Source organism: Hyla sarda, chromosome 5, assembly GCF_029499605.1.
Source record: "Hyla sarda isolate aHylSar1 chromosome 5, aHylSar1.hap1, whole genome shotgun sequence".
Taxonomy (NCBI): Eukaryota; Metazoa; Chordata; class Amphibia; order Anura; family Hylidae; genus Hyla; species Hyla sarda.
The window spans coordinates 249,240,700-249,254,610 of NC_079193.1; the positions used below are offsets into that span (position 1 = coordinate 249,240,700).

Below are 13,911 nucleotides of genomic sequence, written 5' to 3' on the forward strand. Positions count from 1 at the left end.
AGTATTCAGCAGCTAATAAGTACTGGAAGGATTAAGATTTTTTAAGAGTAGTAATTTACAAATATGTTTAACTTTAATTATGGCACCAGTTGATTAAAAAAAAAAGTTTGCCACCGGAGTACACCTTTACCACAACCTTACTATTGGGAATGAGCATTTCTTGTCAAAGGGTCTATAATTTGTAAATACCAGAAAAGTTCTGTACGGAGAAAGAAAAACTCTTTTGAAAATCAGAGAAAACGGTAATCCTGCTACCGATCAGGCCTGAAACAAATCCAATCACAGGCAGAAGAGTGCATTGCTATATATAAATTCATTTGGAAAGTCTTTAGAACATTTCATTTTTTCACATTTGGATGGGCTGAGACCTTGTGCTAAAAAAGCATGTTTTCCTCCATCGATTTGCACTCAATAGTGAGAATTTGAAAACAGAATTTTAAAAGTTTTTGCAAAATATATTAACCCCTTAACCCCTTAAGGACACATGACGTTCTCATACGTCTCCATTTCCGAGTCCTTAAGGACACATGACGTATTTTACCGCCCCCCCGCAACCATCTGGAGCGGAGTCGGTGCCCGATGCCTCCTGAAATCGTTCAGCAGGCATCGGGGCATATCGCCCAGGGGGGTCATGATGACCCCCCCATGTCGGCGATGGCCGCAGATCGCTGGACAATTCATTCCAGCGATCTGCGGTGGATTACGAGTCAATCGGGTCTCCAGTGACCCGGTGACCCGGAATTATTGGCTGATCGGGGCCGTCAGAGACGGCCCCGAACAGCCAGAGCCAGAAGGGGTGAGGTGGCACTGGTGCCACCTCACGATCGCCCTGATTCGTCGGCCGGATTACGCGCCGACCAATCAGGGCGCCTGCTGCGGGTGTCACTCCCGCAACCCGCTCCGCCCCTCTTCCGGAGGACGTGAGCGGGTGCGGGATGTGCACCCCGGGTGCTGGGGACCCCGATCCCCGGCGCCCCTGTTGGGATCGGGGCCCCAGGAGCAGCGGCGGCGGCGACGACGAGGGACTGACCTGTGCGGCGAGGATCGTTGGAGGTGAGTGACAGCCTCCTGCTGTTGCTTAGCAACAGCTCCCAGCATGCAAAAAGGGTATGCTGGGAGCTGTAGTTATGCAACAGCAGGAGGCAGACCACCACAACTCCCAGCATTCCCTTATGGGCATGCTGGGACTTGTAGTTTTGCAACAGCTGGAGGCACATTCTTTCTATGGAAAAGTGTACCTTCAGCTGTTGTGTAACTACAACTCCCAGCTTGCACAATCAGCTAAAGTGCATGCTGGGAGTTGTAGTGGTGCATCTGGTGGTTGCATAACTACAACTCCCAGCATGCCCGTTGGCTGTCGGTGACTGCTGAGAGTTGTAGTTTTGCAACAGCTGAAGGCACACTGAGTTAAGTAGCAAACCAGTGTGTCTCCAGCTGTTGCATAACTACAATCCCCAGCATCCCCAGCCAAAGTAGTATGCCTCCAGCTGTTGCATAACTACAAGACTCAGCATGCCCTTCCGCTGTCCGTACATGCTGGGGGTTGTAGCTTTTGCAACAGCTGAAGGCACACTGGTTGCAAAACACTGAGTTTGTTACCAAACTCGGTGTTTCACAACCAGTGTGCCTCCAGCTGTTGCAAAACTACAACTCCATGCATGCACTGATAGACCATACATGCTGGGAGTTGTAGTTTTGCAACAGCTGGATGTCCCCCCCCCCCCAATGTGAATGTACAGGGTACACTCACATGGGCGGAGGATTACAGTAAGTATCCGGCTGCAAGTTTGAGGTGCGGCAAAATTTCTGCCGCAGCTCAAACTTCCAGCGAGAAACTACTGTGAACCCCCGCCCATGTGACTGTACCCTAAAAACACTACACTACACTAACACACAATAAAATAAAAAGTAAAAAACACTACATATACACATACCCCTACACAGCCCCCCTCCCCAATAAAAATGAAAAACGTCTGGTGCGCCACTGTTTCCAAAACGGAGCCTCCAGCGGTTGCAAAACTACAACTCCCAGCATGCACTGATAGACCGTACATGCTGGGAGTTGTAGTTTTGCAACAGCTGGATGTCCCCCCCCCCCAATGTGAACGTACAGGGTACACTCACATGGGCGGAGGATTACAGTAAGTATCCGGCTGCAAGTTTGAGCTGCGTCAAATTTTCTGCCGCAGCTCAAACTGCCAGCGAGAAACTACTGTGAACCCCCGCCCGTGTGACTGTACCCTAAAAACACTACACTACACTAACACAAAATAAAATAAAAAGTAAAAAACACTACATATACACATACCCCTACACAGCCCCCCTCCCCTCCCCAATAAAAATGAAAAACGTCTGGTACGCCACTGTTTCCAAAACGGAGCCTCCAGCTGTTGCAAAACAACTACTCCCAGTATTGCCAGATAGCCGTTGACTGTCTAGGCATGCTGGGAGTTTTACAACAGCTGGAGGCACCCTGTTTGGGAATCACTGGCGTAGAATACCCCTATGTCCACCCCTATGCAAGTCCCTAATTTAGGCCTCAAATGCGCATGGCGCTCTCACTTTGGAGCCCTGTCGTATTTCAAGGCAACAGTTTAGGGTCACATATGGGGTATCGCCGTACTCGGGAGAAATTGCCTAACAAATTTTGGGGGGTATTTTCTGCTATTACCCTTTTTAAAAATGTAAAATTTTTGGGAAAACAAGCATTTTAGGTAAAAAAAATATATATTTTTTTACATATGCAAAAGTCGTGAAACACCTGTAGGGTATTAAGGTTCAAACTACCCCTTGTTACGTTCCCCGAGGGGTCTAGTTTCCAAAATGGTATGCCATGTGGTTTTTTTTTTGCTGTCCTGGCACCATAGGGGCTTCCTAAATGCGGCATGCCCCCAGAGCAAAATTCGCTTTCAAAAAGCCAAATGTGACTCCTTCTCTTCTGAGACCTGTAGTGCGCCAGCAGAGCACTTTTAACCCCCATATGGGGTGTTTTCTGAATTGGGAGAAATTGGGCTTAAATTTTGGGGGGTATTTTCCGCTATTACCCTTTTTAAAAATGTAAACATTTTGGGAAAACAAGCATTTTAGGTAAAAAAAATTTTTTTTTTTACATATGCAAAAGTCGTGAAACACCTGTAGGGCATTAAGGTTCACATTACCCCTTGTTACGTTCCCCGAGGGGTCTAGTTTCCAAAGTGGTATGCCATTTGTTTTTTTTTGCTGTTCTGGCACCATAGGGGCTTCCTAAATGCGGCATGCCCCCAGAGCAAAATTTCCTTCAAAAAAGCCAAATGTGACTCCTTCTCTTCTGAAACCTGTAGTGCGCCAGCAGAGCACTTTTCACCCCCATGCGAGGTGTTTTCTGTATCGGGAGAAATTGGGCTTCAAATTTTTTTCTGCTATTACCCTTTTTAAAAATGTAAAATTTTTGGGAAACCAAGCATTTTAGGTAAAAAATATATATATTTTTTTTACATATGCAAAAGTCGTGAATCACCTGTAGGGTATTAAGGTTCACTTTACCCCTTGTTACGTTCCCTGAGGGGTCTACTTTCCAAAATGGTATGCCATGTATTTTTTTTTTGCTGTCCTGGCACCATAGGGGCTTCCTAAATGCGGCATGCTCCCCAAAAACCATTTGTCGCTCCTTCCCTTCTGAGCGCTCTACTGCGCCCGCTGAAAAATTAACATAGACATATGAGGTATTTCCTTACTCGAGAGAAATTGGGTTTCAAATACAAGTAAACATTTTCTCCTTTTTACCCCTTGCAAAAATGCAAAAATTGGGTCTACAAGAACATGCGAGTGTAAAAAATGAAGATTTTGAATTTTCTCCTTCACTTTGCTGCTATTCCTGTGAAACACCTAAAGGGTTAACACACTTACTGAATGTCATTTTGAATACTTTGGGGGGTGTAGTTTTTATAATGGGGTCTTTTATGGGGTATTTCTAATATGAAGACCCTTCAAATCCACTTCAAATCTGAACTGGTCCATGAAAAATAGCAAGTTTGAAAATTTTGTGAAAAATTTCAAAATTGCTGCTGAACTTTGAAGCCCTCTGGTGTCTTCCAAAAGTAAAAACTCATAAATTTTATGATGCAAACATAAAGTAGACATATTGTATATGTGAACCCAAAAAAAATATATTTTGAATATCCATTTTCCTTACAAGCAGAGAGCTTCAAAGTTAGAAAAATGCAAAATTTTCATTTTTTTCATCAAATTTTGGGATTTTTCACCAAGAAAGGATGCAAGTTACCATCAAATTTTACCACTAAGTTAAAGTAGAATATGTCACAAAAAACAATCTCGGAATCAGAATGATAACTAAAAGCATTCCAGAGTTATTAATGTTTAAAGTGACAGTGGTCAGAATTGCAAAAAACGCTCCAGTCCTTAAGGTGTTAAATGTCCTGGTCCTTAAGGGGTTAAGGACCCAGCTATTTTACACCTTAGGACCCGGCCATTTTTTGCACATCTGATCACTGTCACTTTAAACATTAATAACTCTGGAATGCTTTTACTTATCAATCTGATTCCGAGATTGTTTTTTCGTGACATATTCTACTTTTACATAGTGAAAAATTTTGTGGTATCTTGCATCCTTTCTTGGTGAAAAATCCCAAAATTTTATGAAAAAATTGAAAATGTTGCATTTTTCTAACTTTGAAGCTTTTAAGGAAAATGGATATTCCAAACAATTTTTTTTTATTCACATTTCCAATATGTCCACTTTATGTTTGCATCATAAAATTTACGTGTTTTTACTTTTGGAAGACACCAGAGGGCTTCAAAGTTCAGCAGCAATTTTCCACAAAATTTCCAAACTCACAATTTTTCAGGGACAAGTTCAGGGACTAATTAAAAAAAATTACATTCAGTCAGCGTTTTAACCCTTTAGGTGTTTCACAGGAATAGCAGCAAAGTGAAGGAGAAAATTCACAATCTCCATTTTTTACACTCGCATGTTCTTGTAGACCCAATTTTTGAATTTTTACAAGGGGTAAAAGGAGAAAATTTTTACTTATATACTATTATAAGCACATACCTCATATGTCTATGTAAAGTGTTCGTTGGGCGCAGTAGAGGGCTCAGAAGCAAAGGAGCGACAAGGGGATTTTGGAGAGTATGTTTTTCTCAAATGGTTTTTGGGGGGCATGCTGCATTTAGGAAGCCCCTATGGTGCCAGAACAGCAAAAAAACCACATGGCATACCATTTTTGAAACTAGACCCCTCGAGGTACGTAACAAGGAATAAAGTGAGCCTTAATACCCCATAGGTGTTTCCCGACTTTTGCATACGTAAAAAAAAAAAAATAGCAGAATATACCCCCAAAATTCGTAACCCCATCTCTTCTGAATATGGAGGTACCCCATAAGTTGACCTGATGTGCACTACGGGCGAACTACAATGCTCAGAAGAGAAGGAGTCATATTTGGCTTTTTGAGAGCAAATTTTGCTCGGGGAGCATGTCGCATTTAGGAAGCCTCTATGGTGCCAGGACAGCAAAATAACCCCCATATGGCATACCATTTTGGAAACTAGACCGCAAGAGGAACGTAACAAGGCGTAAAGTGAGCATTTACCCCCCACTGGTGTCTGTCAGATCTTTGGAACAGTGGGCTGTACAAAATTTTTAATTTGCACAGCCCACTGTTCCAAAGATCTGTCATACACCAGTGGGGTGTACATTCTCACTGCACCCCTCATTACATTCCGTGAGGGGTGTAGTTTCCGAAATGGCGTCACATGTGTTTTTTTTTTTTTTTTTGCGTTTGTCAAAACCGCTGTAACAATCAGCCACCCCTGTGCAAATCACCTCAAATGTACATGGCGCACTCTCCCTTCTGGGCCTTGTTGTGTGCCCCCAGAGCACTTTGCGCCCACATATGGGGTATCTCCGTAGTCGGGAGAAATTGCATTACAAATTTTGGGAGGCTTTTTTCCCTTTTACCTCTTGTAAAAATGAAAAGTATAGGGCAACACCAGCATGTTAGTGTAAAAAATTTATTTACACGCTGGTGTAGACCCCAACTTCACCTTTTCATAAGGGGTGAAAGGAGAAAAAGCCCCCAAAATTTGTTAGGCAATTTCTCCCGAGTATGGCGATACCCCATATGTGACCCTAAACTATTGCCTTGAAATACGACAGGGCTTCGAAGTGAGAGCGCCATGTGCATTTGAGGCCTGAATTAGGGATTTGCAAAGGGGTGGACATAGGGGTATTCTACGCCAGTGATTCCCAAACAGGGTGCCTCCAACTGTTGCAAAACTACCAGCATGCTTGGACAGTCAACGGCTGTCCGGCAATACTGGGAGTTGTTGTTTTGCAACAGCTGGAGGCTCCATTTTGGAAAGAGTGGCGTACCAGACATTTTTCATTTTTATTGGGGAGGGGGGCTGTGTATATGTAGTGTTTTTAACTTTTTATTTTATTTTGTGTTAGTGTAGTGTAGTGTTTTTAGGGTACAGTCACACGGGCGGTGGATTACAGCGAGTTTCCCGCTGCGAGTTTGAGCTGCCGCGCAAAATTTGCTTCTTTGCAAACTTGCAGCCTGATACTTACTGTAAGCCCCCTGCCCATGTGAATGTACCTTGTACATTCACAGGGAGGGACCTCCAGCTGTTGCAAAACTACAACTTCCAGCATGCACAGTCTATCAGTGCATGCTGGTAGTTATAGTTTTGCAACAGCTGGAGGCACACGGGTTGGGAAACACTGAGTTAGGAAACAGACAATGTTTCCCAACCAGTGTGCCTCCAGTTGTTGCAAAGCCACAACTCCCAAACATTCTCAGGCATGCTGGAAGTAATAGTTCGGCAACATCTTTAGAGCCAGAAGTTGCCGAACTACAACTCCCAGTATGCTTGGAGTTGTAATTTTGCAGACCACTACAGTTTGCAGACCACTAATACAGTGGTTTCCAATCTGTGCCCTTCCAGATGTTGCAAAACTACAACTCCCAGTATGCCAAAACTGTCCAGGCATGCTGGGAGATGTAGTTCTGCAACATCTGAAGGGCCAGATGTTACAGAACTACAACTCCCAGCTTGCCTGGACAATAAGGGCATGCTGAGGATGTGTAGTTTTGCAACATCTGGAAGGGCACAGTGGTTCCAAAACTGTGGACCTCCAGAAGTTGCAAAACTGCAACTCCCAGCATGCCCAGACGTCAAGGGCTGTCTGGGCATGCTGGGAGTTGTAGTATACAGGGTCCCATTACAGCAATGCATGTCGCTTTACGGCGACGTGCATTGCTGTAAAGGGCCCGACCGTGGCTGAAGAGGAACTCACTTGTCGTCGCCGCCGCCACCGTCTTCATCGCCGGGATCCGGGTCTTTAGGGACGAGGTAAGTGCCGGGGCTGGTCCCCAGCACTCCCCCGCCCCCTGCCGCGTCCTCCGGTCTTCCTCTCGTCCTCTCCGGACTTCAAGGGGCCAGGCATGGCGGGAGGAAGTAACCACCCCCCCCTGCGATTGGTCGGCAGGCTTGCCACCTCGCTCCTAGCCTCCAGCATGGTCCTGGCTGTTTGTGACAGCCGGGATCATGCAAAATTACCGGGCGGTCGGGTCCCAGAGACCCGATCAGCCCGGTATCGCCGCAGATCTCAAGGGCGATTTCCCTCGCGATTTGCTACATGGCCCCCCTCGGCGTTTGCCCTGGATGCCTGCTGAAGCCTTTTAGCAGGCATCCGCTTCCGACCTCTGCCCGGCGCGGCAGGGACTGGAAAACGCCACGACGTACGGGGACGTCCTGGGTCCTTAAAGCCCAGGGTGCGGGGACGTCCCCGTACGTCCTGGGTCCTTAAGAGGTTAAAAATGAAAAACTACAATTTGAAATAGACTTATAAGGGTACTCTGGTGGAAAAAAATTTTTTTTTTTAATCAACTGGTGCCAGAAAGTTAAACATATTTGTAAGTGACTTCTATTTAAAAATCTTTACCCTTCTAGTACTTTTTAGTGACTGGAAATTATTTTCTTTTTGAATTTACTTTTTTGTCTTGTCCACAGTGCTCTCTGCTGACACTGCTATCCCTGTCAGGAACTTTCCAGAGCAGTATAGGTTTGCAATGGGGATTTTCTCTTGCTCTGGACAGTTCCTGATACAGGCATCAGGTATCAGCAGAGAGCACTGTGGACAAGACAAAAAAGAAATTCAAAGAATTTCCTTTGCACACCTTTTGATTAATCTCCCTAAATGTGTTGCATTTTTTATTTTGGGGGCTCTTCTATATGGTCTACCCAAATATACAAATTGTATAACGTTCCAATTTTGTTAATATTTGCACCATACATACACACCCTGCTGGCACAGGAGCAACCACCATCTTTTGCCACTGTACCACTGTTGTGCTAAATTTTAATAAACTTCTTAAAGCATTTTCAAGATGTCAATTGTTTCAATTAGCATGCCTTATTTGGGCCATAAAAGCCAAAATTTCCTCCAACGTAGCGACGGGATTGACAGGTGCTGGACACACAGACTAAAAGGATTTCAAGTTGAGGTCCCTTTAGTCTGTGTGTCCAGCGCCTCTCAATCCCGTCGCTACATTGGAGGAAATTTAGGCTTTTATGTTTGAGGTTGTACCTGGAGCGGCTGCAGGCACTCAAATTGCTACTATGTTCTATAGTGACACTTGGTGGAGTGTAACTCTATGTGGTAAGCACCACTTTTACTATACCAATCCTGGTCTTAAACGGTATCACACTACGGAGCGCTGTCTGTGTCTTCTTTTAGTTTAATTGAGCCTTGTAAGTTCCAGAGCTGTTAGATCTCTTAAGCACATTCCCTTTTAACTGCAAAATAATTAGCATTTTTAGACTTGCTCCGGGGTTAGTTTTACAAATATAAAATTACATGGCATGGTCACATTTTTTTCACAACATTAAATGAGAGCAAACTGTTTCCCTCTACATGATGGTAAAACTGATGCCAACAAATAAAATTATTTATGATATTATAATGTTCAGCAAATAAACAATGGCCCAAATTTATGAAAACAAACTAATTCATAGACTACTTTGACAAAGAATTCTCCAGAATTATCACAGTGGCTCTGACGGCTTCACAAATCTATTTATCGTATTTCTCGTCGTATAAGAATACACACCTATCGGGTCGGTGCCTGCGGCCATCAACGGCCGGGACCCGCGGCAAATACAGGACATCACCGATTGCGGTGATGCCCTGTATTAACCCTTCAAACGCGGCGATCAAAGTTGACTGCCGCGTCTGAAGCGAAAGTCACAGTAGCCCGGCTGCTCAGTCGGGCTCTTCGGGACCGCCGCGGTGAAATCGCGGCGTCCCGAACAGCTTACAGGACACTGGGAGGGACCTTGCCTGCCTCCTCGGTGTCTGCTCCGTGCCGGGATCCCCTGCATGGCGGCGCATTCCTTCGACGTCATCATGTCGTTGCGCATGCCGTCCCGTCATTCAATTGGAGCAGCGTGCGTAGCGACGTGATGACGGCGACGCGATGACGGCGACGGAGAGCGTGGATCACGGGGAAGAAGACGTCCGGAGCGTCAGGGACACGGCATGACGGGTCCGGAGCGGCGAGGACACGTGAGTACTACCTCCTATACCAGTGGTCTTCAACCTGCGGACCTCCAGATGTTGCAAAACTATAACTCCCAGCATGCCCGGACAGCCATTGGCTGTCCGGGCATGCTGGGAGTTGTAGTTTTGCAACATCTGGAGGTCCGCAGGTTGAAGATCACTGTTGGGTGCAGAATCTTTTTTTACTAGATTTTGCACCTTTAAAATTGGGTGCGTCTTATATGCCGGTGCGTCCTATAGGGCGAAAAATACGGTATGTGATAAACATAGGTTCCATAAAATGGTTCACATTAATAATTGTGTACTAGGCATACATCCAGTATAAAATGAGGCACATGTGGATCATTTAGATAAAGCACGCTAAGAATAGGAATTTAATCAGACACTTGTTACATGGCTTGTAAGAGCGAAAACAGAATTGTTGCATGCCATTAGGAGCAGAGATCCTACAAGTAAGCATTAAATTACGTTTGTCCACTTTATGAAAACCAGAATATCTTGTTTTAAAACATCAAAAGATCTCATCAGGGGCCACGGGATAAAAGCATGATATAAACAGATATTCTGATGATAGCAATTTGCATTGCAAAGTTCAGAAAGTCACCTCTGAATTGCCGAAGCTGCGTACACAGTGATTTGCCATCACTTACTAAAATAATAACAAAAATGTCAATTTTGAGAATCAGAGTTCCCATTGAGGTTTATGACAACTGATAAATTGCAAAGAAAGGGAGACTGGCAACCCAAAGAAAAAAAGCAATTTGAACGAGTCTTTCTCAGCATGAAATAACCTAAAAGCACAATGATATCTTTTTTTCCCAACCACTTGCCTTGTAAGCTGTAAATTTCCCCAACGCTATTTTGTCTGGTGATATGATGCCAGTACGCGCTCCGAGGAAGGGATATGGACTTGGACAATGTCATTGGTTCTGTCAAATTAGTCTGCAGCTGAAAGCAAAGCACAATAGAAATTATTTGTTACTTTTATATAAAATTAAATACAGGACTTTACCGGTTAATAACAACAAATAAACTAGGCAAACATATATCAGTATAACGTGTACGGCAGCAGATGTCATCCCTGAACATTTACTTACCAGGCCGGTTAAATAATAGTTTTTTCCCTCTCTTAGTAGAGGCTGATTTCTCAAAACCCTGTGCACAGTCATTACTATTCCATATTTTAAATGCAAATGAATATAATCCTTCATCTCTCTCGAGTCACAAGTCTTTAAGTAACAGAATCCGGAGACATTAAGTCAACTTTTGGTATATCTGAGGGATAGCCGTGTTCTATTTTGGAAAAGTGGCTTAAAAAGGCTTTAAAGGAAGAGTGCATAATTATCTGCTGACAGTTCTTATATAGTGGAATAACCAAGACAATAACAAGATGCAGAGCACAATATATAGCAAATAAACATATTATTCAGATTTTTAGTGCGAAAGGCAATGCTCCTGCTACTGCAGGCATATTTTATTTTAATACAAAGATATATAGCTGAGATATTGTTAACCAATGTTTAAAGGATTTTTACAGCACTGACAGGTTCCCTAATTGCTGCAGGGTCTAAGACCACTTCATCCTTTCATCCGCATTACAGAAGAATGTGCATGTTCTCATTCTCACGGAGGATTTCTTTTTGCGCCTTCTAACCAGGTGCAGGCATAATGCACTAGAGGTGGAACATGATTATTTTTAATAGATGGTAACCAAGGGAAGGACACGGGTTGCACCTTTTAGGAAAAGTTTAAGGAATGAATGGAGAGTGTACTTGGCTTCAGGTTTTCTTTCATGTTTTGTCTAAGCTTTATCAAAAAATCACTATATTTACAAACAACAAAATAGTCTTACATCTGAATATATGATAAATGTATGATCTGTGAAAGTTGGTTTGTAAATCCTGGATGTAGAAGCTTTTTATATGAAGTCTGTATGTCTTTGTCGGGTATATAGTGAAGAGTCGGCTTAAAGATATAAATATTTACACATACAGTGGTTCCTCGAGTTACGATGGCGCCAACATACATTTTTTTTTACATATGATGGCCTCTCAGAGGCCATCGTATGTTGAAGTAAGTATCGACATACGATACTTTTTTGCGGGGCCATCACTATGATTTTACCTACCGGTGCGGGCTGTGGGGTGCCTTGGTGCGGGTTGCCATGGTGCTGGGTGCCATTGTGAGGGTTGCCGGGGTGCCGTGCTGCGGGGTGCCGTTGCGCCGGAGTCCTCCACTTGATGCTGATTGGCCAATCCGCAGTCATGTGATGACGGCGGAAGTCGCCAGCCTGCGTCTATGCCACCATTTGAGGAGCGCCGCCCATGAGGAGAAGACGTGAGGAGCTGGTGAGTATGACTTAGTAGCTCACTCACGTGGCGGAGTTGTTAATCCCTCACCCCACGGCAGCGTTAATGCTGCTGCGGGGTGAGGGTTTAACGCTACCGCTGCCATGGGGTGAGGGGTTAACTTTACCCCTCACCCCATGGTAGTGTTAGCGTTAACCCCTCACCCCGCAGCAGCGTTATTGCTGCCGCAGGGTGAGGGGTTAATGCTACTGGTGCCATGGGGTGAGGGGTTAACTTAACCCCTCACCCAATGGCAGCGGCAGCGATAACCCCCTCTCCCCAGGACATAACAGCAGAGACCCCAGGCCTGGGCACAAGGCCCCCCAGGCCTGGGCAAAGGACCCCCAGGCCTGGGCAAAGGACCCCTAGGCCTGGGCAAAAGACCCCCAGGCCTGGGCAAAAGACCCCCAAGCCTGGGCAAAAGACTCCCAGGCCTGGGCACAAAGCCCCCCAGGCCTGGGACAAAAAACCCCAGGCCAGGGCACAAATCCCCCCCACCCCAGGCCTGGGCACAAATCCCCCCACCCCAGGCCTGGGCACAAATCCCCCTCACCTCAGGCCTAGGCACAAAGCCCACCACCATTTCATGGACTCAGGGACCAATTACCAGTTTTCCATAGAGATCAACATATGATGGTCTTGGAGCTCCAGAACCAATTACCAGTTTTCCATAGACATATGTACTCAACATATGATGGAGCCAATTACCATCATATGTTGAGGGACCACTGTATTATATTTAATATACATCAAATGTCTAGGTTGAATCTAGACAGGATGAAGCACAGTGCTTTGTGTAGAGAAAATATGATGGAGATTTATCAAAACCTGTGTAGAGTAAGAGTGGTGCAATTGCCCTTAGCAACCAATATGAAAGTAACAATTTGATTAGTTGCTATGGGCAACTGCACCACTCTTCCTCTACACAGATAAATCTCCCCCAATATTCTTAACCCCTTAAGGACGCAATTTTTTATTTTTACATTTTCATGTTTTCCTCCTGGCCTTCTAATAGTCAACACTTTCCACCTACACACCAATATGAGGACTTGTTTTTTGCTCCATTGTAATTTGTAATGACATCACTAATTTTATCACCAAATGTATGATGAAACATAAAATAAATTAAAAAATTAAAAAACGCACATTTTGCTATACACATGTTTATTCCCTTTGTGTGTATTGGAACTAAACCAAAAAGGGAGGAAAAAAAGGAAATTGGACATAAAGTCACACCAAACTCCAAAAATGGGCTGGACAAAATTATTGGCACCCTTAACTTAATATTTAGCTGCACATCCTTTGCAAAAAATAACTGAAATCAGTTGCTTCTTATAACCATCAATAAGCTTCTTACACCTCTTAGCCAGAATGTTGGACCACTCTTCCTTTGCAAGCTGCTCCAGGTCTCTCTTATTGGAAGGGCGCCTTTTCCCAGCAGCAATTTTAAGATCTCTCCACAGTTGTTCAATGGGATTTAGATCTGGACTCATTGCTGGTCACTTCAGAACTCTCCAGCACTTTGTTGCCATCCATTTCTGGATGCTTTTTGACGTATGTTTGGGGTCATAGTCCTGCTGGAAGAACCAAGATCTTGGACGCAAACCCAACTTTCTGACACTGGGCTGTACAGTGCGACCCAAAATCCGCTGGTAATCTTCAGATTTCATGATGCCTTGCACATATTCAAGGCACCCAGTGCCAGAGGCAGCATAACAACCCCAAAACATCATTGAACCTCCACCATATTTCACTGTAAGTACTGTGTTCTTTGTAGGCCTCATTCCGTTTTCGGTAAACAGTAGAATGATGTCTCATCTTGGTCTCATCTGTCCACAAGACGTTTTCCCAGAAGGATTTTGGCTTACTCAAGTTCATTTTGGCAAAATGTAGTCTTGTTTTTTTTTTATGTCTTTGTGTCAGCAGTGGGGTCCTCCTGGGTCTCCTGCCATAGCGTTTCATTTAATTTAAATGTCGACAGATAGTTTGCGCTGACACTG

The 13,911-nt window shown here is 44.4% G+C and overlaps 1 protein-coding gene across 3 annotated transcripts in view; it reads right to left on the minus strand.

The window, feature by feature from the left end:
* Window positions 1-13,911, minus strand: part of DOK6 (docking protein 6) — a 602,763-nt gene that overhangs the window by 134,634 nt on the left and 454,218 nt on the right. For all 3 annotated transcript variants that reach the window (XM_056521475.1, XM_056521474.1, XM_056521476.1), the window contains one exon: window positions 10,394-10,511. In XM_056521475.1, the coding sequence (XP_056377450.1) occupies window positions 10,394-10,511 (118 nt within the window). The remainder of the gene's footprint in view (window positions 1-10,393; window positions 10,512-13,911) is intronic.